Genomic DNA, 26,465 nt, shown 5'->3' with positions numbered 1-26,465 from the left:
TCCGATTATGTACGCAATGGGGTTAGTTTAATTTTGATTTTATTTAGTTAGTCGGTATGAAATCTTCATGATAATTAGACTTTGATATTTGAAATGACATTAAAAAATTAATTTTACTAATTAATTAAAAATTCAATGTTATACTCAATTTGAACATAAAGCATTACCACTTCTTTAACCACATATTTAACACTGGCCTAAAGAATATCCGCAGCATCAGACTGAGGATCTTGAAGCCTTCATGAATCCAGCGGATAATCATGCAATCTCTAGCAAATTTACCAAGACCATTCTTTAGTATCTATCTTTATCAAAGAGTGTGGCCTTTGTGTTTCAACAAACTTGAATCCCCTTTGCCCAAGGAAGCTAAAGTGCCAAGTTTAGTTGAAATCGGTTCTAGACACGAAGTCGAAAATGTAAAATGTTCACGGACATACAGACGTAAAATGAACAACATTTGAACAGAAAAGCTCACTTGAGCCTTTCGCTCAGCTAAAAACGATACAACATACTCGAAGAAAGCTGCCCTTCCCGCTATTTTCCTTCCATGTTAATTAGTGAACATATTCTTTATGGAGCTAAATCTGGAGAGGTGTTGACGTCTTATTAGAACTGCCGCACCCGTTATTTTAGTCAGCTCAACAAAATATTTTAATCATTCTCAATAGAATTCTATCGATTTAACTGTAATTTAAAATCATATTTGTTTTCTTGTATGTCGGGATTTCTCTTTTAAGAGATATTTTAAAATCCATATTTTGTCAAATAGATATACTTCATAGGCGTCGGAACCGGGGGGGCTAGGGGGGGCTTAGCCCCCCCACTTTTTTTGCAAAGTTATACGTAACCATTACAAACATAGCATGATAGAGGGTTCAGCCCCCCCCCCCCCCCCCCCCACTTTTTGTCGTAGGAAAGATTATTGTTCCTAAATTTACCTTGAAAGATTGAGCAGTTAGTTTCAGAAGTATACTAGCCCCCCCCCCCCCCCCCCCCCCCCACGGATTAGGAATTCCATGATTTTGGAAAAAAAATTTGGGTAAGTAATTTTTTTGTTTTTGGAAGTATAGGTATCCTTCCCCCCCCCCCCCCCCCCCCCCCACGGATTAGGATTTCCATGATTTTTGGAATTACTTTTTTCTCAATATTTCTGAGGATTAGTCTAGCCCCCCCACTTTCAATTTGCTTCCGACGCCTATGTACTTGTATAAATAGGAAGCCATAATATTGTACACATTCACAAATTCAGTGTATGCCCCTATACGCTTCCAAAGCGCTGCAATATTTGGATCTGTTGCAGAACCCAATCTTGGTCTTTATGCAACAGAGAGAGAGAGAGAGAGAGAGAGAGAGAGAGAGAGAGTCGGCCAGGAGTTCAGGAGTTAGTAGTGACGGTTCAGCTATGGTGGTCCTAAATGCCTCTACTACGTGACTTTCACGACCATTTCTATCAGGTGGTTCCAGTTGATGGTTGGAATTACTGAAACGTTTTTTTTGTTAGTTTATGCTGTCTTTTATCAAAACGAGGACTTCGAGAGTTATTCCGCACGCAGTTCCCTTAAATGTCTGATGTTCCAAATTCTTGGTATCTTGTAGTTTGGCCTTTTTTGTTTTTGAAATTTGATTTTTGGTGGGTAGAGCAAGCACCGACTCTCCACTATCTTGTACATTAGCATCAGCCGTAAGCTAAATCTTTTATCTTCTAGTCTCCCTTTTCTCAAGTTCTTTCCCTCATCTTTGTTATTTTTCCCTTTTTCCTTCTTTTGTAATCCTTATAGATAACTCCGGTGGCTCTATTTTGTATCTTCAATTTATATGCATCTCCTTTAAATTTGGGTTCCAGAATGTAGCACCATATTCCATGAGAGATCGAATAAAGAAGATATAAGCGGTCATTCTGCATTTTCTTTACACACGTTGTAGATGTGTGCATTTCAGTTTAGATCAGTAAATTGTGTAGACCAAGATAAGGGTTGTCTTGAACTTCCTGTAAAATATGTTAGTTGAGTTGCTAAAATTTTAATGTTTTCTTATTTATTGACAATATATGATATAATATATTTTTGGCGTTAAACTGCATTCCCAAATTGCTTGTCCGTTTTTGTAATTTTTTTAGATCCTACTTATTTTTTTGTATAGAGGGCAGTCATCAGCAAATGGTTGAGCTATTGAATTACGGGAGGTCATTTATATTGCACAAAAACATGGTTGATATAGTTGTTGGGAATGATATGCACTGCGAAACACATGGTAAGCATAGTTGTTGATATACATATTGTGGAAATACCAACACCGACTTACCTACTGTGGATGTTGTGCTATTTGGATCTTCCCAGCAATCCTTTTAACCTTGTTCTGATATTTCCTTTAGCCAACTTTTAATAGCAGCTCATGCCGTCTTTGTAAAGTTTGTGGTTGTAACACCTACCTGTTTTAAGGTATTCGGCTGTTACCACAGCGGTCGTTATTTTTTATTTCTTTGAATGTCTGAGGAGAATTCCGGTAAGTATGTCCCTAGTCTGCTGATAATTTATCGTATTTTACTGTCCAGTTGGTACAATTTGTCGTCAGATGTTTGTCTCATTTGTAAAATGATTCTGATTTTCTGTTTTCCCTACTCAGAGGAAGATCGATGTGCCTCTTATTTTTTTTTTCGTGTTAGATTACAAAATTACCAAGCCATAATATACATATAGCCAAATATCGCTATTTTGGATTACATGTATCTTATTTACTACATTTATCTTCGGCCAAGCTGCGCCGTCTTGCTTTACTTTATGTATTTCTCCGTGCCGGTTGGACGCGAATTTTTCTAGATATTTACCTTTCCTCTGCAAAATTATTGGTTGTTTCGTTTATTTTCTTGACAGAGATTCTCTCTTTTTGTTGATAATTTTTTTAAGTTTTGGGTCTGACACCTACTTTTGTTATTCTATCAATCACGTAAAAGATTGTTGGGGTTGTCCGTCGATCTTAACAGTTTAAGAGGAGTTCCGCTTACAAAAAACGGGACCGACTCACTGACGGGTCAAAACATTATACATGTACCCCTCGCAACTTCGTTGCGTGGGGTATAATTGAGAGAACTAATTTTTCAGCGAATCTAAATCTCGTGTATCGAACACGTTCGTAATGAGTCGTGGAAAGGTCGATGAGATCTACAAAATCCACGGCTGATGTTGGCTTCCGATCAAATGTTCGAACAGTTTTAAACTAATTTGTTACCAGTACAACACCAGTGACGGCTTTGATCGCTAATAGAGACATCTTTTTTGTGAAATCACATCACTATCACGTCAAATTAACAGCTGATTTGAATTGACGTAAAATTAAAAAAAAAATGAGAATTTGAAGACACTTTAGTGAGAAAAAAAAAAAAAGAGACCTACAGGCCTTGGCGGTTACCCGAGTACAGTTGCCCGTAGATCACCTGATCACAATAGCCTGTGGACTGACTCATGTTCACATTTCAAGCCTTAATCCTAACTCGAGAGTCGACTGTTGCTCCCCAACTTTTATCACTTGATGTATGAAAACAATAATTTCATATAAAGAGAAGAGCTAGAGTCAAAGGAATCTCGGATTATCCATACCCTAGTCCGAGTGACTCAATTGACCTAAATACAGAAAAGAACCACAAAAAGACTTCATTTATTTCCATCCACTTTATTTCCGTAAAGATAACCTTCAGGTGTACAATATACTACCTTTACTCAGAAATGTAAAACATTAGTGTTGCCAAGTATGGTAATAACACACACCTCAAAATGTTTAAATAATGGTCTACAACTGTAGATTGTATGGCTATGACAAAGATGGAAAACAAGCCAAATACGTTCAGTGTATTCAGATCTTTGTAGTTGATTTTTTTTTTAAAGATTTCTCAATTAGTTCATTAACTATTTCTTTCAATGATGAGTTGCACCATCATTACATTATTTACTTCTCAGTAAAGTAAAAGATTCTAACACAACATTTATTCCTAATCAATCTGCATTTAAAAGAGTTTGAACTTGCTTTCAACAAGAAAAACAGTTTGAAAATCTGCAAATGCTATACTCTTTTAATTAGTGCTTACTTTGTAAATTGATATTCCTTTAAATGGCGTAAGGATTCCACGATGTATTTTTATCCGACATGTGTGAACACAGAAAAAAAAAGTTGTTAAAATTTCGACTAATTTTAGACTACACACACTGTATCTTTACATATGTCTTAAAACAAAAAATTGACAAAGCTACTGCAAACTTGTTCTGGGGTTATTTTTAAGCAATTTTTTTTTCTCTTTTCAAAACAAAAAAATGACCATATTATATGATTTAAATAAAGGCAATGATGACTTTATGTTAAATAATAAATCAATAAAATTTTGTTACTTTCATAAATAATTTGGAGCCAAACTTTAGGTAAGTTTTGGATAAAACATGAATTTGGGTGAATAAATGGTTCTATGTCATAAACATTTGGAATGAAAGCAAAAGAAAAATATGCTTATGAATATCAATGAAGAGGATTCAAGGAATCTAAAAATAAATAAACATGCCAAGGAAAAAACCCATCAATAATTATCAATGAATGAAATTTAATAATGATGGTTTTTCTTTCTGTTTTTTCCTTAGTTTAGTGATAAAACAGTGAATTTGATGACTTTGTATGCACAATGAATATCTCCTGGGGTATGGATGCCCCAGTAGATAGGGCTTAAACAAAGAATATTTACTCATCTCAGCACTGCAGAATGCAAGACAATAACAGACCCATAACTATGATAGTAATGGTGATTTCAAATTATTCATTGTACATGCTGGACTTTACTAGGCTTTCTACGAATGACAAGGTTTTATAGTATCATCAATGAAAGTTCAGCATCTTAAAAGACGAATCTTTCTTTCACCTTTAGAACAGATTGGAATTTACATGTCAATTATATTCACTACAAGGGAAGCAAAAGCTTCTAGTATTAAACTATAGAACTGAGCTTTGGAAAATCCAGGTATATATAAACACAGAAAAATCAGGAGGAGGAGAGACAGATTAAAGAAAGTATTGAAATATTTCTAAAGCTAACAAATGAATGTGTTGACATATTTTTACAGCAAAAACTAAGAGATTTAACATCTGAGTTTTCAAAAAACATGAAAATACTAGAGCATACACATATTCCTCCTTCCAATAAACTAGAAAGTGTAACATGTACAGATTCCATCACATGTTTGTCTGTAGCAGATAACTGGTTGTAGAAAGAATTGTATCTGCCTTGTAACTTGCTACTTCATATGATTCATCTTCAACATACCAAACTACACTGTGAACACAGTCCATACAGTGTGCACAAAGAAGTAAAAACTATGTTTCTATTCATATGATAGAACATGTACCGGTAGTTAAATGTTCTTTTGAAAACAAAAAAAAAAAACATTTACAGACCTCTAAAATAACAAAATAGAGCCAGCCCAGAGTTGGCAATTTCTACAGCGTATCACACATTCACACAATAGGCAAAGTCATCACAAAACAATAAACTTTACTTTCCTTTAGCGGCTGAGTGAGAATTGCACATACAAGTTGTGATGCGACTCAGCCACTTTCTAATTCAGAGTACATTACCCACTACTGGTAGACTTGGGACCCTCTGTTGCAACATTCAACACATTTATTTTCAAACACCCTTATTTCATTCACATTCTTTTACCCATTCTTTTGAACAAAAAAAAATCATCAAATTTTTAGTTCACAGGTTTCATTGGAATTACATGTAGTTACTAAACTTCTGGTAAACTACCAGTAATAATCAAATCTTTATTGATTATTTTGCAAGAAAGAAAAAAAACTTTCTTCTAACCTTTTTACCATATTTAACTACAAAATCTATTTTTGCTCAATACCTTAATACTCTGAACTTGTACTAGTAACATTTTTAGCATTTCATGAACCATTTTTTTTCAATGTTCCTCTTTCACACACCTTTCAGGATCATGTGGACACTTCAGGCTTTTACACACAATCAATCGGTAAAACTCTTTCATATCTCATAAATCAGGCATATTCATGTTCAGGTACTAAAACACACAAACACAGTCACACATTTTCACTCAATCTCTTTATCTTTTTCTCAGCAATTTTCCTGAAGATTTTTTTCTGTTTTTTATAAATTTTGAGTTGCCTTCAATAAGTTTCTCTCACACGTGGGTCAGTTTCTTTGTTCATATCCCATGGAAACAAATGTGATTGGGACTTCTATATATATGTACATATATACAAAATGAACATTTTCTTTGTCTACCATTTCACTTTGAAGAATTAAGCATCATTACGTCAGTTTTCTCAGGTAAATGTACAATAAAATCAGAGTTCACTTGTAGGTAGATTGATTAAGGAGATTTTGGTACACATATGAAAGGCTACATCATTCAAATGACATGTATCATGCATTTTAAATTAAATCTGGGGTATTGATGCTGACTTATACCACTAACAATGAGTGCCACTTTCCCCAGATTTTCATATTTCTCTGAATTATTTTCAACATATTTCTGCTCTTTTTGAATCACCGTACAAATAGAAACTCCAAACTTATTTAGGTCCTGAAATAAAAATAATGTTTACAGCAAGTGCCATAAACATCAAGTATTTCAGATCTTTTTTTTTATCTTCATGAAACAGGCTTTTCTCTGTTTTACTTATGCAACTGACTTAAAATTTTGTAAACGTGTCAAAAACAATACATACATGTCAAAAACAATACATCAAAATCATCTATTAATGATAATCTGCTATGCTGTTAACATGTTGATGTAATTGTATAAGCTTTGCAGTGTCTGGTTGCTAAAAGGACTTTTGCCAATCTGGTCAAATTTGTTAATACATATTAGTAGTTTCAAACATATTCAAATTGTTACCAGGAATTTAAATCAAAAGAAAAATGAATGATAAAAAAAATTTCATTTAAAAAAAGGGTAGCCAAGGTTTCCCCTTTTTTGGTTTACCTTTAAAAAATTGTGGGGGTGCAATCTGCTTATTTCGAAAGAAACAAGACAACTAGTCTCTGTTTGCACAAAAAACTTTTGACTAGATTCTACACAAGCCCATACTTTAATGAAGACAACAGCTGAGAGCTGATCCTCCATCAAACAGGGTCCTCTTTTCACAATCTTTGTGGGGACCCTCCATTCATTGGGTCCCCGTACCACCCCCTCAACTTTTCCTCACTGTGAGCCCTTTTGCTTTAATTTCTTGGAGAGGCTTGCTGTTGTTTCTTGGATGCCATTATTTTTCTGAATCTTCTTGTTGATCTGTGTCCTAAGCTGTGTCTTAGAAGCCTTGTATTTGTTCAGTTTGTGATACTTGTCTTTCTTGGCTCGATCTTTCTAATAAAATATGAATTATGTGTACCATTATGCAATTGATTTGGTTCTGGGTTACTTACCCTAGTGAATATTACATGTACATTTGATAGAAAAATGCTTATTATAATCATAAGAAGATGCCTTCATGGAGGAGATAGAATATTGAGAAAATAATGTTAACTAGTGAAGTCTTTCATTTGCTCAAATACCTTGGATTCGCTTTTTGTCAAGTTGGGGAAATCTTCTGCTTCCAAATGAAATTGCTTTGACTCCTTCCTTTCAGAAACATGTCTAAAATAAATGATAAAGGAGTAAAATGATATCCATCCATATTATTGTTAAAAAAAATTATTTGTCTTTAATATAGCCACAAAGGACTATATTTGGTTTGAGCCTAAAATGGCCCCCTTAAATGAACATTGTCATTTTACTGTAATTCTTTGTTTTATTTGTACAAATATACATTTGAAGTTTTTTCATAATTTTTATTTTGATTTTAGTGCCCACAATTTAATAATATGACATCATAAAGTTTACCTTTTCCCGCCATTTTCTCATTTCTAGCAAAAAACAACTTGTTTTGAAGCAGTTTTTCTTTAAGGAAACATTGAGCGACTGCTTGAACAAACAAAATATTTTCACCAAAGATGTATCTCTCCAATACTTATAAGTGACAAAAAGTTCGTTCTTGTTCAAAGAGTCGCTCTATATTTCCCATTCGAAAAAAGATAAGAAAAATGTCTATTTTTGACTGATTTTGATTGAATTATAAAAATAGCGTCACTTCTGACGTCATATACTGCCAGTGAGTGCATATAAATCAAATAAATAGGCGAAAAACATATTTTATATCAACTCTTTTATAAATTAACACAACAAATTAATGTACCTGAATCATTTTGAAAATAGCGAATTATGGGGGCCGAATTTAACTAATATCATATATAGTTCTTTAGCAACTGCTTTTAAAAATCTCTCCTCTCTCTCTCTCTATTTCTGATATTCCTTATGATATTAATTCTTCTTCACCTTTTATAAGGACTGTATCCATGAAGAAAGGGACATAACTCTCCCTTGAAACAGTCTCCTTCCTCCCAAAAGCGACAGGTGATGTGGGACAGATCATGGGCAAACTTGCAGTCTGTGCGTCGACAGTTTCCCTCCAAGAAAAAGGTGCAGGGCTTTTTCTTCCCTACAATTATAAACAGTTTACTTACTGCTTGTTGTCTAACGTAATCAAAATCAATGTGATCCTAGAAATAAACTTCCGCTCAGATACAAGTTCTGAATCTGCCTGAATAGGACACTAAATCCTGCAGTATTTTAGCAAGATGGACCGAAACAATGCAGAAAAAGTGTCTTGTGCAAGGACTTAATACCCCAGCATTTTAATTGCTGACTTCTTCAGTTACTGGTCAAACATTTTAAACCCCTTGATCTATGCACATTCTGTTGATTGATTACATTAAATTCTTAATTTTGCTCACAATAAAAACTTTATTAATAATCAGAATATCATTAAAATAGAACAGTTTAACACGAGCTTACCCTTACTGCTAGAGGATTGAGGGAAGAGATATTCCACCTCCATATTATTCATCCAAGCATGCTCCAATTCACATGAATACACAGCAGAAACAGGCATTGGCTTGAACAGAGGTGGCTATAAATATATGAAAGAGGCACATAAACAAAACAATGTAAAATAGTACGTTGTACATGAAGTTGCAACAAAACAACTCAAATATAATTTTTCAATTTTGTTTACTTGTCAATAGCACTTACATGAGTATCTAGATTCTCAAAGTCTTGCTTCTTCTTTCCTTTCTTGATGACCAACTTTACTTTGACAATGTCAGACTCATTTTTAGAAGGTGGATGATTTTCTTTCCCTAACTGGCCAACACACTGCTGATCAGGTCTGGCCTTGCTAGCATCAGAAATATCATCCCTAAAATATGATGTCATCTCCATAAAAGATTGGCCATAAGGATCGAATTCTGCTTGGTATGAATTAGGTTGGTCAGATATCTTCTCACTTCCCATTCTGCAGTTGCCTTCATTTTCATCACTGACCAAATCCTGATTATACTCAAAGAGGTTGAGTTCATTTTCTTCCGAATGCTCCTCGACCTTTGAGGAAGAATTTCCTTCCATGTTCAACTGCTCTGATACAGACTCTTCATCTTGCCCTGGATAGTAAAACATTTCAGAAAATGCTCCATCTTCATATCCGCTGCTCCATATACTGTGTTTAGTGGCGGCCTCCATTTCGCCTCCACTCCCAGGGTTCAGGCCCCAAGCCTCCTGAATGACCCAGCGGTGAACAGGAGGCTTGCATACACAAGCAATTTTGCTTGTATTTTCTTCCCAATTTTCAAAATCTGCAACCTTCCCACAAGAACAAGGACCATGTTTTGATTCATCCGATGGCTTCAGTGTATTTTCATTTACAGGTGCACTTATCTTGGACTGCCAATTTCCCCCAATACTGAATCCCTCTCCACAACTTCTGTTACTCTTAGTTTGAAAGTTTTCTATTGACCAAGGATCCCTATTTTTCTTCTCAAAGATGCCTACTCCATAAAAGCCACTTCTGTCTGCTTCCTCTCTATCTTGAACAGGCTGATCTATATCCTCATATCCTGAATCCACATAATTGTTCACACAATCCAACAGGTTTTGAGGGGTTGATTCCAAACACTCTGTTAAATTATCAACATATCCAAACAAATCAAAGACCTGTCCACCATTTTCCAACTCTTGAAAATCTGCTTGATTTTTGTAATATTCAATTGAATCTTTATCCTCTGCACAATTGTCTAAACTTTCACTTGTTTGTATATATTTATCTTGATCTTTTCGGATCTTGAACATAGGAACAAACAATTCTTCTTCATCATCATCAGCATCATCATACGTATTTTTCTGAAACTTCTGGTATGGCGTCTTTGATGGTGCATAACCCCCAAAGAGGTCTCTGAGGTTGTAAGTGGAACCTGTGTATTGGGCAACTGGTGACTGAATTGGTTGAAAGTGGGTCTTCTGAGAAAAGTACAAATGTTCTTCTGGAGAGCTCGAGTCAGATTTACAGCTACGACTTTTGTTTACAGATGCTGACAGAGAATCTCTTTCTTGTGTTACTAAATTGGGTTCACTTTGGACATGATGAATCTTCTTGGGTACAACATCAACAAATGCTGATCGTTCAGAAGGAACCAATTCAAAACTTTGGGACAGGTTGAATTTCTTTGGAGTTGAATGCTCTACCATGGACCACATTGTCTGGAAATCCCCGTAGGAGACACTCCTACAGTAGCTCTGCTCCTCCTCACTGTTGCTAAGTTGATCATTTTCTCCGTCTGAAAGGACATTATCATACTCGCTTCCTGTCTCAGAGACAAGATCAAACTGGATCTGAGGAATAAGCTCACTGTTCTGGTTTTCAAGTTGGCACACCATCGAATCTTGATCTACATCAACCATCACCAAGGGATTACATGGATCCTCTTGTAGAATACGGTCATCAGGGGTCTCCAATGTGCCTGGGCCTTCATCCAACCAGCTCTGTTGATAAGAATCTTTCAATTTTCCGTAATCCCCCCAAGAGGTAGATTCCGAACATATGCCATAATTTCCCCAGATGTCTGCCTGTTGTCTATGTGTGTCAGGGTTCCAGTGATTAGACATTCCAAACAATCCATGGTCACTCCAGCAGGTTTGAAGAAGATTTTTCCAGGGACTGCAGTAGGCTCCTGTTATCTTCTGATAATTTACATCCCAGACTTGCCAGATTTTTCCGAGTTTTAAATGATTGTAGAAATCTGCTGAATAGCCTTCATATCTTTCTTCCCAACTAACAACTGGCATTAAATCGTCCACCAATACTTTAGATGGCCAAGTTGTTGCCATCGTCCATGGTAGAAATCCATCAAAACTCTGCAAATTGTTATCCCAATAGTATACCTCTTGGTCATTAGCTGTATTCATAAACTGTTCCATGTACTGGTGATCCAACAAATTGTCAGGAGATGTCAAATTTATATCAAAATCAAGATCATCCACTCCTTTGTTTATATCTTCCAAGTCACTGACCGTTGTCAAACTCAAGCTGTTAGAAATGTTTTCTGTGAAACTGTTTGCTCTGTATCTTTCTTCCCTCTCACTTGAAGGTGCTGCTTGTGGAAGGTTGTCAAAGGGAGAAAGGACAGGAAACCCAGACATATCTGGATTCAAATCAGAGTTTTGAGATGGTATTGCTTTTGGCTCTGATTGGTTGAACAGAGAAAAGGTCGGATCAGGAGGGAAGCAGTTCTTAGTCTCACTGGTATCTGAAGAAGAGTAAGGAAAAAGAAACTGACTTTCTTTCGGGGATTCATTGAGAGATTGCTGGTTGAGACTGTCGTTGGGACTAATGGGACTGATGCTTCCAGATCTTTGTTGGTAAGGTGACGCTGAACTGCTGTTGTTTCTTTTGTACAAACGTTGCCGTGGCTCCTCAGATGTAAACAAGATATCTATCGGCTGAGTGTACCAGGAATCATCCTCTTGAAGTTCTGGACTCACTGACCCATCGGTTCCCTCTGGACTATTTTCCCAAGCTGTATCTCCAACAAATAATGTCTTTCTCATTCTTCCCTCAGGACTAGGCATTTTCAAGGCTTGTTCTTCTTTCTGCAAGAGCATTTCTTTCAGCATAGTTTCCACTTGAGAACAGAGCTCTTGGTCCTGCAAAGAATGGGCCTGGGTGGCAGGATTTTCAATATTGAGACTTCCATTTGGCAAACTCAGAAAACGACAAACTCTGTAACAGCTATCGTCTTTTCTGGATGGTGTTCTTTTCGCATGCAGTTTTTTAACAGTCTGCTTCTTCTTCTTCCTGTTCAGGGTTTTGGGTGATAGCTGCTCTTGCTGGTTGTGTTTTGGATGAAGTTCCTCCTGACTTGACTCAGCCTCTATTTCCCCTGTTTGGTCAGCTTTTGGTTTTGTGATTGGGTTGTTTTTCCAAACACTCTGTGATTCATTGGGAGTGCTGTTTTGATCTTTTCCATGTAGGGCAGGGAAAGCGGCATAATATCTTAATGACAAGAAAAGAGGTCACATAAATATCACAGTGTGAAAATCAATGTATTTGAAAATTGAATACCAATACCCTGAATAATAACCTTTTAGAACAGGGACATTAGAAGAGATCAATCTAAATGTAATTTACATATATAAATCATTTTTTTTTTCAAAGTATATATTTATGAATAAAATTTCACATTGTGCAATAGTCTGACAAAACGATTCATCACCTTATTCAAGTTCTTGCCAAAGGTGTTTACACATGCCTAAATATTAAGACAATCTTCCATAAACCCTATATACAAAAAGTGCAAATTCTGACATTTTGAAGGCTTGTGTGTCATATTTGTATTACCTTTGTCTAAAAACAGGTTTGTAACCTGTACAGTGTTTGTTTATGTCAGATATAAAGCTATATGTCAGATATAAAGCTATGAAATGATACCTTTACTTAGCACTTGTCACACACTGATAAAAAAAAATGATTATCACTTGCCTACACTCAGTACTCTGTAAGGTCAAAATCAAATTTTGCTTAGCACTTTTTTACAAATAAAGAAAAACATCATATTTTGATAAGGCCTAAAAAAAAATAAAGGTTTGTTTCCGCTTTCATGCTGAAAAAAAGTAAGGTTAGTAGGTTGGAATTTTTTTTTTAACCTTTATTGCAGTATGTATACGTTTGATACTGAAGGGTATATAATGAGAAATACTTTTTATCTAAATGATGAGTTTAACAATACCCTGATTCTTTGAAATTTGTTTTCATTGTTTTCATGCTTGTCTATATAGAGAGACGAAAAAAATCCTACTTTGCTAAGCATATTCATACTATTATCAAATATACATTAAATTTAAACAGTTTTTAGTGAGTTTGCTAGATCTGTGAAAATGTTTCAGAGATGGTTGTTTTACCTTTCAGCTGGGTTTTCAAGTTCTGAGCTGCTGGAATCACTCTCAGATGAACTGGTGATCGCCACTTGGCTGTTCGTGGCATTGCCTTCTGAAAATACAAAGTCTGCAATTGTTATGCAAGTTTATAAATGTACCTGTGCTTAATGACAATATTAATACAAAGCAGAATAGCCAGTTCTTTTTGTTAAAGTTTGGACCATGGATATTCCATGAAACCTAAGACTGCACGAGACTGAACAAGATAACTGTAGTAATTCAGGCAACAAAATTTACAACCAGAATAAGTTATTCAGGTACTCTTTCCCATTCAAGTGGCGCTGTGCAGTGTGTGGATTGTCAAAACATCATGCATGATTCTGATTTCAGAAGGCCCTATAAATCTCTTTAATTTAAAAATCTACCTCTCTAGAGTCATGCATGATCAAACAGAACTACTTCAGGTAAAAGTCATATGAAAGTTCACATCCTAAGCATTATACACAACCAAACATAACTATTCAACTGCAATACTAAATATTATTGATGAAGTTTACTACTTCTCTACCATAATGAAAGCAGACTTTTCTAGCTTCATAATTTTTGCATAATAAAGATGACAACTCTACTGTTATGCATGATTAAACAGACTCTCTCACAAAACTGGACCCTCTGAATTTAAATCATTCCATAGTACTAGCTCTGAGCCCTTGAAGTAACCTCTTTTTCAACTTCATTTTGCATGCCATCTCTTTGAAAAGATGCAACAATTTCTGTGGAATGTATGATCTGATAATTCATTTTGTTCCATGTGTTAGTGAATACCAGTAGATTTTGACAACAAGTCAATCACTCCAAAATTCAACAAATGGGGATTTGATCAAAAGTGGCTAAAAAAACTTAATTAATAAACAGATTATATCATCTGACATTGAAAATTACATAAAAAAGTGCATGAATACTCATGCATATTTTTGCTTTTTATCTTTAAAAATTCATTCAATGCAATAGCAGATATATAAAAATCTTTATCTTAAAACCTCCACTTGTTGAAACCACCGTATCTGGTTGGCCTTCTTTTTTTATTTATGTTTGAGCAATAAGATTCAGGAAGTAAAGCTATTTTGCTTTGTCAGCAGGTCTGATACATGCAGTATGTAAGAAAAGTAACAATATCTTGTGTTTGTTTGTAGGAACAGCTGAAGATCAAGGCCATACAGACAAGGTGCAATCATTGTGCAGTGATGATCTGTCATGTTACAATACAAGGCTCTGGCTATAATACAGCTTTAATGTAGCCTATTTCCTCAATCAAAATGCTCATACAAACAATTCTAAAGAGTAGAAGAGTAGTGAACAGATGTGTAACAACATTACAATTTTAGCTCCTGATATAAATTTTAAAATGACCAAGCATAGGTGTATCAAGACTTTTCAAGTTTTTTTTCTACCATAGAATCTATTAACTCAACTCTGACATTTACACTTGTATCTTTACATGTTAAATATGCAGCATGTCAAAATTGTCAATTAAATAAACAAAAGCCCTAAAGTAAATAGGGAATAAAAGCAGTGATTCATCGCTTTCCACCTCCTGTACTTGATTTACAGTCTACTCACTCCCTACTCCATTTCACCTTGTGAGGTCACATATCAAACACCAAAAACTACACACGGTGTAATTATCATGATATCTTTTTCATGGTATCTATGTTATAGACTTATGCTATAAATATATCACGTTACATACGTTATCTTTTCCCACAGACAAAATATGACTATGTCTGTGTACCCATTACAGAGTTACAAAAAGAAATCAATCTTCAATGAGCAGGCGTCTTCTCTTAGATCCACCACTCTCATTGTTGGATCCAAAATATCATCTGATACAACATCAGGACCCAGGAATAAGATTATACCTTTTTTAATAACTGATTTGCATACCAAGTGTATTTCTAGTACATGTATGTAATTCATGCACACATAAATGCATTAATTATATTCTATCAAAATCTTTTTTTATACCACAAAGCATAAATGGGTGTGGATTTTCTTTTTGGGATCAATAACAAAGCTATTGCTAATATTATGATAGACATACAATATGACAATCTTTTTGATATAAAAGATTCTATTGATTTTAAGAAATTCTAGCCTAACAGATGACAAGACTTCTTGTGTGTTTATTAGCCTAAAGGACTCTGGCAACAGGTATGAGAGAGAGAGAGAGAGAGAGAGAGAGAGAGAGAGAGAGAGAGAGAGAGAGAGAAAGAGAGAGAGAGAGAGAGTGTATAACTAATACACTGCAGCACATCTGTATCAGTCAATCAAGTATTCAGAATCATGGCAGAATTCCATGCTTCATAGAGCAGAAGAGAAGTGACCTCATTATGACGACTGACTATACTGTACTGTGTTGTGAAGACAAAGCCCAACATGTGATCATCTAACATTCCACACATACCACCAAAAAATAAATAAATAAAAGAAAACAGCTCTGCGTACTTATGATGCATGTTAATTAATCATGCACAGATTCATTATATATACAATGTATGTACTAAGTTGACATTAGCTATATTGCTCTTCGTTGTAAGATGTAAAAAATTCCAAGAATACTTTAATTAGTGTGTATATATTTTTTAATGACTAATTAACATGTTATTCTTTTTTTTAAATCACAGGAAAGAAGTCTTACCATCATGTTGTTCCAGATTCTTCAGTTTGTGACATAATTCTTCCACAAGAGTTTCTATATCATTGTCCTGTACAAAAAAGATCTCAAATCAATACATTGCCACAATAACAATTTACATACATTGTATATCTGTGTACCACTTCCAAAGACTTTCAACATTTGATCCTTCATTTAATACCTTCCAGCATAGAGTACAGGCCCCTTAAAGATAGTTTTTCAGGTACATGGTGAGGAGAGACTAAAACCCATGTTTGATACACCTAGCAAAGTGCATTTTTCCCCCTCTGGAGTCAACAATGGACATATTGGCTAAAAGCCAAGATCTTGTGTATTCCTAGCATGAGCAGAAAACATGGGGAATCTCGAGACTGGAGTGGTTATAATTAGGCACACTAAAACCACCCTTCCATAATCATTTCATGGTTGTGCCTGAAGAGAGTGTCTTCATTAAGATGCACATAATTCCATTTTATCAAAATTCTACATAACAGGGGACAGTCTGAAGGCCTCTGAATAATAACATTGGGTCAACGATCTACAAATATATGCTAAATCAGCAGAAGTAACCACTCCGCATATTTGCTATATTTCATTCACCTTTGAGTCCAAAGTCAAAGTCATTATTTTGCATTTGTCTTAAAAAGCTTCAGCATCTTAACACATCAAAGTTGTGAATTTGGGTTACCTACACTCTCATTATATACAAATTTTTTTCTTCCTCTTTTCTATTTATTACCTGACATTCTCTAACATACGACTGTTGAGTGAACTTGTCTCAAAGTATCTATAAGTTTCAATGAGTGAACAACTGTGCATCTCATCATAGTGAATTTGTGACTAAATTCATATATTCAGTCTTTCATTCTTCACATAGTCTATAAGCATGTTTTCATTACTATTTTGAAAAGAATTGTACAATAAAACTCAAGTTTGTTGCTGTTTTACTTTACCTAAAAGTTCACTGTATTTTACTAACATAAAGACTTAAGGTACTTCACTCTACACCGAGATTTAAACTTTTTAAAACACTACGTCACAAGATGGCGATTTAAATGTTTTGTTAAACTGTTTGTATCAATCCATTCAGATGTGTATCGTCATAGCTCAGTGGTTAAAGTATCGGGCTTGTGAACCGCAGGTCATGAGTTCGAATCCACGTGGGACTTTTGTTTATGTTTGCTGAGTGATATTTTTGAAAATATCATTTTTTATCTAAATTTGCACATTTTTTCGCCTATTTGACATATATACTTCTTATCCATCATGCTTTCTATCTTATTCAAGTAATTTTCTGCTGACCTGAGAAACTATTTCAAGGTGTAGTGAGACACCTTAATTTGTGAAACCAAAATACACAATTCCCCTCTCTTAAAGTGAATGACCTGGTATTATTTAACCTTGATAGGTTGGACAGTTTGAACTCAATAATATTTTAATGGATATCATTAACTTCAAGTACCGTACAGTGTGATCACTTTATATTTTATGAAAACTACAAAGTATTGGACCAATAAGGTTTGTGTACAAATCAAAATGGTCATTAACTGAATTAACAATAATATGTAACTGAACAAAAACAATTCACAAACTAAATTTTTAAACTAAATATATATATATCGGAGATAAGTGTTTGTTGGAATCTCTTATGATGGTCCATAAATATATCAGACACACAAATAGAAAAGTGGCTATTATTTTGATTCTAGAATTCTGAAATTGGCTCAATAAAAAAACCTGATGATTTAATGCAGACAGCTTATAGACGTTTGAAGATTTGGAACAATATGTGCGAGACTTGCTAAAATCTGGAGTGTTAAGTAAAATCATCCACATGTGTGAATCAAAATTAACATAAACACCTACATGTGATATAAATAACCAGATAGTGGGCCAATAGAATAAATGTACCTCTAAATGATCAAGTACAAAGCCAAAAAGTGAAATTGTTATTTTACCTCATCAGAAACTGCCTGCAAGCATTCAATAGCAGCAGATTTTTTCCGCTCCTCCGAGTTCTTGACTTTCTTCTTGTCGTATCTGGCAGCCTTACACTGATGCTTTTTCTCTGCTTTAGAATCGAAAAAGAGGTCCACATAGTCCTGGATCTCATCTTCGTCCTGCTGCAGAAGATGAATTATGTGTCTGGAATAAATGACGGAGTCGATGCCACGAATCTCCAGCTGGTGACCGAACCATTTCTGAACTGGCGACGGTAGTCGCACAGTTTCCATGAAAAGCTTATGCTCAGGAAACTTCATGGAATTTGTTTAGAACTGCTTCTTTGCCATACATGGATCCATAATCGCAAACCATAAGGACAGACATAAACGAAGGGATTTCTGAGGGGGCAGCATGGCCATGGTCGTTAACGAGGAAGATATGATGCTTTATAAAGCTTTACATGAACATTCTATCTCTTGGTTTATATCCCTTCATCTTTCTGCCTGACAAATCCATTGTCATCCTGTGAAAGTAAAATTATAAAGTTGATTTGAAAAATGAACAAAATGATACTTTAATAAATGCTGATATAATGACAAATGATGTCAAATCTGTGAACAATTTCCTAAAATCATTGAGATGAGGAGAGAATATAATTGAAAAAGATATAAATTAATTCTTAATTCTTTCCTTTTTCATTCATTAATCAAACATGGGGCCCATAGGCCTAAATAGCCCAAGACAATTTGATAAGCTTTCATTCAAGGGATCTCACATTGCTGAATGAAAATTAGGGACGGATCTATGAACTTTAATGTTAACATGGCTAATAACAAGCCACGAGTTTTTAAATATGCGAAAAAAATTCCCTTGACACAGAATTATCTTGGAAAACTTTGTTTTCCAATTTCCAGGACTATGAACTTTACTATTCTAAACACTACTCAACTTGCCTGCTGGATGCTCAAAGGTGTATCTTTTTTTTTGGGGGGGGGGGGAAACTAAGCCCAATGGTGTAACACATTTTTGATACAGAAGAAGTGATAAACCCTTCATTTCCCTAACACCAGAACCACTAACCACTGGGTTATTTATAAGAGTTAACTGTTCCATGCTAACTATATAACCAATTGAGCCCCACCTTAGTACATGTACCAGTATCCAGACTGTGGAACCAGGAAATTTAAAATTTTAGACCTCTTAGACTTCCTCATTTTAACCATGCACATAGTTTGCCTGCTTGATGCCCAGTTGTGAAGAAGAAGATTTTTAGAGAAGTAAATGCATTCTCAATAAATTACCATTAGAGCTCATACCCCTGACACCAGTTCTCTTGACTCTGGGTCCTAATTTCCCTTATTGAGTTGAGATTTCCTTACTCATTCACAACTACAGTAAAACACGGTTATAGTGAACATGCTTATAATGAATTAACACTTTCAGCGTAGTTACTTTCTTTCCCCCAGACTTTATAACTTGTTAACAAATAGCGCTTATAACAAAGTTAAATCGCCCGTCTCTGGCGCTTTGTTAAAAGTGTGTTTTACTGTATATGCTTAGTTTGTTTGCTGTATGTCCAGTAGGAAAGAGGAAGATTTTTTTAAAGAAATAATTCATTTTTATTTTATGACTACTGAAGATCTACCCTTTTGACCCTGGAGCTATAAACACAATTTTGCTCATCATAGGCATATGCTTAGTTTGTCTGCTGAATGTACAGAAGTATAGAAGATTTTCAAAAATTGCGTCAATTTTAACAGTTTTACCCAAAATTTATGGCCGGTGGGGATGGGAGTCATGAATCTCACAATATATGTTCCTCTCCTCCTTAATATGCTACACACCAAATTTGGTCAAGATACTCATAGCAGTTTCATAAAAGATGCTGAAAATGTTGAAATGTTATTTGCAGTTCGCACAGCGATAGACAAATATAATTGGCTATTCTGCCAATTTAGCCATTCTTAACCTTTCCAGGTGCTAAACAGGTTGGTAACTGCAGCTAATCAAATCAACGTAAGTTTTACAAGCCATCATCAAAACTAGCTAAATTACAAAAATTCATGAGAAATTGTGTTTATGAAACACATAAAGAAATTTAGAGCATGTAAAACTTGACTGCAACATTTAGATACAACATTTGAGACAATATACATATTTTTATTTAAGAAATAAGTTACCTTTAATATCAGAAGAATTTAAGCAATATTTTGTTCCATATTTTGTATTATTTTTTTATAGGAAGTATACATTTTTTCACCAAAATTCCAGTACCGAGTACTTTTTATGGTCCTGTACAGTTTTTTTAGGGTCTTCAACTTATCACATGTATGCAATGCCCTTTTTCATTCTCAAAAATTAATAAAATTTTATTCACATTACTTTGCTTTATTTACTAGGGGTACAATACAAGCTATACAAACTAGATCACCAAATGAAAATAAAACCACAAATAATAGGTTGTGCCCAACTTCCTAAAGGTGTCAGGAGAAAATGTACCCAAGAGAAAACGTACCAAGGAAAAAACATACCCATGAAAAACCTTATCCTATATAGACTTTGGGTATGTTTCCTCTTGGAGAAAATGTGCCCTAAAGAAATCATGACCAGAATGTAAAATAGTCATATAAAATAGAGATAGAGGAAAATATAAATTTTATAAATAATCTCTTGTATAGATCCCATAAGGTAATTCTTATATATGTATCGGTTTAAAAAAAACAGTTAAACTACTAGATTTATATTATTTTAACGATTTTGATTATATCGATTTATTAAAAACAGTTAACTACTAGGTCTATATTATTTTAACGATTTTGATTATATCGATTTATTAATGCAGACTAGTTTAACTGTTCAGGTGACGCTTGTTCATTTCCAGCAAGAAACACCAATAAAGTTTGGTCTTTATTTCTGTAATTTATATTTGTCTTACCATAAGGATGCTTTGTGCCAAATGTGGTTGAAAATGGTCAAGCAGTTTTAGAGAAGAAGTTCAAACTGTAAAAAGTTTACAGATGGACGGACAGACAGACAGACAGTCGACGGACAAAATGTGATAAGAATAGCTCACTTGAGCTTTCAGCTTAGGTAAGCTAACAAAAAGGAATAATTAACCATGTTTGTTATAAGTAGTCTTCATTATTAAGTAATTTCTTTAAGTAATTTCATTACTCAGCATTAAGTTCTCCAATCAAAATGCAATCAAAACAGTTAAACTACTAGGTCTAAATTTTTTTTAACGATTTTGATGATATCGATTGATTAATGCCGACTAGACGGACTAGTTTAACTGGTCAGGCAACGCTTATTCATTTTCAGAAAGAACCACCTAAACCCTCCTAAATATGAAAAATAGGTCCAAATATCCCTCATTCAACTCATGCTTGAACAAGTGACAATCAAATTTCCCTTATGATCACAACTTGATTTGGATAAGATTCTTAAGAACAGAAATAAGAAGCAGTTCTTTCTGGAAAATGACCTAATTACTGAACCTTCAGTTCACTGACTATATTTTGACAGGTATACGAGTAACCTCCCTTACATAGGCCTATTGCATGACGCAAAACATTTTTCATGTTTCTCTTTTTACCCTTCAAATTTTGGTAAATAGACTAAGCAAATTTGTCATTTCGTTTCACACAGAATGATTGTCAACTTTCATCAGTGTTAATCAAAGCTAAACATAAAAAAAATTGACGATCCTTCACGATTTGAGGACATCCGTGTCGACACTCGACACCGCCTCCTTTGCACAACAATTAAGGTAATTTTGAGTAAGGACTTAAATATAATGATAAGATGGTATTTTTGAAGATCATTGAAAGAGAGTAAACTCTTCTAAATGTCAACAGTGATCCATTTAAGAGGACTTACCCCGGAACTTTCGACGATGGGGGTACGTTCAACAATCAACTCTCATGACAGTCACTGATATACAGTTCTTCGCATGTGAACCTTTTTCGGTGCGAACACTGTCTCCACAATGCTGAGCTACATAACTACATTTATCTACTGATATACTAAAGAGGAAGGCATATAAAAATTTAGACAACACTGAATTTTACCCAGAGGTTGTTCCTCCAGGTTCTCGCCGGATATACCTACTCGTTAGAGAAAATATACCTTTAAAGACTTAATTCAAAATTCTATTAAAAAGCATTTTAAATATAAACCACAAACGAATGATTTTTTAAATTACATGGATTTATGTTTAAATTAAATGTTGATGTTTTTCTATCTTACATCACTACATGCGCACATTTAATAAACTCGGGGAACTACTTTCGTGTTTTTCTGCATGAGCAGACACAGGCTCGCACCGACTGCGTGGCAACGCCAGTTTCCCGCTTATTTACAAACGGTGATGAACTCACAAATAAGCTTTACATAGTTTCACACTTGATAAATTAGGTTTTTCGACTGTTAATTAAATGATGATCTATTAGTTATAAACCGTACATTATAATTATAACGATTCATTAACTATTTTTAAAATAGTTTTTATCTTTAAGGGCCGGGCATGCATGGTCACGATTTTGGTCAAATAAAACTATTTTTCCGATTTTAATGTTTACAATGTTTCAGTAAGGCATATTTAATAGACAACCAAAGTTTGAGTGCTATTTGTGGAATTATAAGCGAGTTACAAAGCGTACCATTTTTGTTTACATTTTAAATGTTGAAGTAAAAATTCCAGTTTTAGGCTATGCATGTAGACCTAAAACGAATGAACTAGAAGATACACATATATCAGCTTAACTTATAACTCTACGACTAGTCTCATTTCATATGATCTTTACTGACATGACATTAGAAGCATTTACACGCCCCATTTATCGATTGGTCGAAATCTATACAGCGTCTGAAAGTGACAGGACTGAAATTGACACGCCCTGTTTACCGATTGGTCTGAATCTACAGCGACCTTAGTAAACTCACGGACTGCACGAAATAATCATGATGATGCCAGACTTAAAGTCTCACAAGAAATTATTTGGCTGTTATTTTAGCTAACGTACTTATGTTCATTAACAGTAATTTCGTGAATTTTACTAAATTTTCATAATCAATTTATTAATTAGTTCAAGAAAGATGTTTTAACGGGTCATTTTTTTTTCTTGCAATGTCGCAACCTTCATATCCCGAACAAATCACCAAAGAAAGCATTTTACCAGGTGGCAAAAAATCTAGGTCGACCCCGGCCTTTAAATAGAAACAGCCAGACTGAAATCTACACGCCCCGTTTATCGATATCGATTGGTCGAAATCTACAGCGGCTGAAACTGACAAGAAAATGACAGGGCATATATTGACACGCCCTGTTTATCGATTGGTCCAAACCTACAACGACTTAGGAAAAATCACGGACTGCACGAAATAATATGACGATGTCAGAATTAAAGTCTCACAAAAGACAATTTGGCTGTTTCTTTTAGCTAACGTACTTATGTACATTAACAGTAATTTAGGAAATTTTACTTTTTTTCATAATGAATTTATCAATTAGCTAAAAGAAAGATGTTAATATAAACAATAAAATGCGGTCATTGCAGAAAAAAATAACATAACCCACTGACGCAGATTATGTATTTTTTCTGCAATGTCGCTACCTTCATATATTATCAAAACCGATTTGGTTGGATTTTTCCTATAGCGTCACGATCATTTCTGTCAGTTACGTCATGCATAAATTATACACGCCGTCGTTGTGAAAACTTTATGATTGGTTAACTCCTTTTCTTAGGCGGAGTTATCAGTACCCGCTTTATAATGCAATGCCAGAGCTGAATTATTTCTCAGAACAGTTCATTTCCCCAAATATGGAGTCATTATCGACTATCCCCTATGTTTAAACTCAGTGCAAAACTGTAACTCTCTCTCTCTCTCTCTCTCTCTCTCTCTCTCTCTCTCTCTCTCTCTCTCTCTCTCTCTCTCCGTGTAAACCGGCGTTAAACCATAGCCTTAATCTACGACCCAGAGTATGGCGTTATAAAAAATGTAATTATTTAAAAGTTACATGTGCTAAGCGTTCATTTCATGTAAATACCGTAAATGTATAATGCACATGTATTACCTACTATACTGAGTCTGTCCCAAGATATTTATGCTGCACATTTGGACGATTTTTAATAAAAATACACTTACCTGTGAAAGAAGTGCAATTGAAATAGTTAAAAAGGATATTTTCCAAGATAATTTCATTGACACATTATCATCTTTCACTCGGAAAAATTCACAGGAACGAAAACAGATTCCTTACGGAGATTTATAATGGGGAATGTTTACATCTTTTCTCCATTCGGAATACACTCGGAATACATCGCGCAATATTTCAACGTTATCATCCGGGCTTGCTGCAATACAAAATCTCCGTAGACATCACATTTTTTAGCATTGTATTGAAACCTGATAAGCTAACAGGGGCGTTTTGACTGTGAAATCTTGGAAATTTTTCATACTTTTGAATGAACATCGTTTGAATCCTGAGGTATTTATAAATATCAAACAATTAAGCCAAACGTGAATCCAAAATATCTTGGGACAGAGTATAACTTGCCAGTCGAAGTGAAGTGATAAATATGAATTCCTCGATTTCTACACCTTTCGATCGGCAATCGACAGTCAATAAAAGAATTGAACGATAGTGTGAAAGAATGAGACGGAAGTGGAGAGTGCAAGGGGGTGTGTACATACATGTGCGTCTTCATTAGGCAAGTGTCCGATTCGTTTCTCTTCTGCTGCCCTATTACTTTCGGTGTAAATACATGTATATACTAGTATACTAAAATATCCCCAAACCATTTACTGCAGATTTCTTTATTTTACCTGTCTCTAAACCACCGATCACCAGCTCCATACATGTACACTGGTTTGTTTACATACATAAAAATACAACTCTCGGTCCGCTTTCCAAGTACAGTTAAATGTTGTTTAATAGGAGAAAGTTTGGGGCAAGTAAAATACAATGATTAACAGTAGGACTTAAACTAAATGAAGAATTATTTAAATGGATTATTTGCACAAAATGTGGTATGGTATGCTGTAAATCTTTTTCAAAAATAGCGTTATTCTTATATGCGCGGTATTTTGCCGTAAAGTTTTTTTGTACATGTAAGAATTGTATGCACTGTAGCTTTACATTTACTAACCCAAAATTTCTACAGCTATATATGTTATGTACCGTATGTATGTTTTATCACAAGTGTACACTTTCGAAAAATAGCCCAATTTCGACAGTCACGAGTACCATGTGAATTTTTCATTCTCTGATATGTTGTTGTTCTGTCCGTGCATAATTTAGTCTTAGTTGACAAGCAGCCAATCAGCAGTAAGCTGAATCCACCAATAAAAAAGTTTGTGGTTAAGGTACGAGTATTGTTTATGTATGACGTAGCTGATAGAATTGAACGCGACGCGATCGAAAAAGTCCAACCAAATCGGTTTTAGTAATATCACGAATGAAACACCGAAGAAAGTATTTTATTATTTACATAATAAAAACAAAAAATAGAATTTGACCAAAATCATGACTATGCTCCTTTTTAAAAACTACATGTAAATATATAGTTTAGGAATGCTTATTTAAGATATTTTTAAACAATAAGATGCTTTCTTTGGTGGTTCATGCGGAGTATGATGGTGGCGACATTGCAGAAAAAATACAGTCTGTACATAACCCGCGTAAGTGGCCGGTGTAAATTTTTAAACGGGGTCCCGTCTATTGGTTTACTGTCAGCCGAAGTCTCAAACCGGAAGGCACGCGTAGAACACATGAATTGAATCTACGCGTAAGAAAATAGTGCAGAAAGTTTTCATGCATATCAGTAAATATGTATTTACAAAAACACGCATTAAATCTTTTTAAGTCCTCTGTGTATAAACAAAATTCTATTTAGAAAATAAACAAATAGTTTTATTGATCAAAATATTCTTGCTCGGGTTCAAATGTGGAATGAGTTACGTAACTGAATGCACAGCGCCGTTGACGATTCAGTTGGTGTACGAGCTTATTAATCAATTGAAGAGGTTGATGGTGGAATCGAAATTAAAGTTCCCGAACGCAATGTGCCATTTTTGAAAAGTTGTGAATTTTATTTTGACAATTTTTCCGCAAGCCGAAGTTAAAATCGGGACGGGTTATACACAGATGTTTTACAAATTAAATAGGTGTTTCATTGGCTTCCAGCCTACTTGCGGTATGACTGCTGTTCGTCTCTAAAGGAATTTTGTACAAAGAAAATTTAAAAAAAAATCCGCATTTGCCTTCTCGTTCGTTGGCTCTTTAGTTGATTAAACTGAATTTAAATTTTAAACAATGCATTAAAAGCAAAATCTATAAAAGGTTATACATTTTGGAAGACTTATACATCATATAATATTTACAATCTTGTCGATTGATGAACGAAGTTTAATGTTAATATTCATGTTTTCCGGCTTAGTTGGAATCAGGCTTGGGGTGAATTACATTGTAAAATAATGCATTACATTACCATTACTTCAGGAATTAGGGCATTGAA

General features: G+C 34.7%; 1 protein-coding gene across 1 annotated transcript; it reads right to left on the bottom strand.

Moving 5' to 3' along the window:
* Positions 1 to 3,650: 3,650 nt before the first annotated feature.
* LOC128179744 (uncharacterized) lies at positions 3,651 to 22,061 on the bottom strand. Its single transcript, XM_052847303.1, has 9 exons — positions 21,823 to 22,061; positions 17,958 to 18,466; positions 16,003 to 16,069; positions 13,329 to 13,416; positions 9,132 to 12,423; positions 8,895 to 9,009; positions 8,376 to 8,538; positions 7,556 to 7,637; positions 3,651 to 7,367 (listed from the first exon to the last, which is right to left on the bottom strand). The coding sequence occupies exons 2-9, from the start codon at positions 18,258 to 18,260 to the stop codon at positions 7,206 to 7,208; spliced, it is 4,272 nt and encodes a 1,423-aa protein (XP_052703263.1). The 5' UTR covers positions 18,261 to 18,466; positions 21,823 to 22,061; the 3' UTR covers positions 3,651 to 7,205.
* Positions 22,062 to 26,465: the final 4,404 nt, after the last annotated feature.

Source organism: Crassostrea angulata, chromosome 4, assembly GCF_025612915.1.
Source record: "Crassostrea angulata isolate pt1a10 chromosome 4, ASM2561291v2, whole genome shotgun sequence".
Lineage (NCBI taxonomy): Eukaryota > Metazoa > Mollusca > Bivalvia > Ostreida > Ostreidae > Magallana > Magallana angulata.
This window is presented reverse-complemented; position numbering and strand designations above follow the sequence as displayed.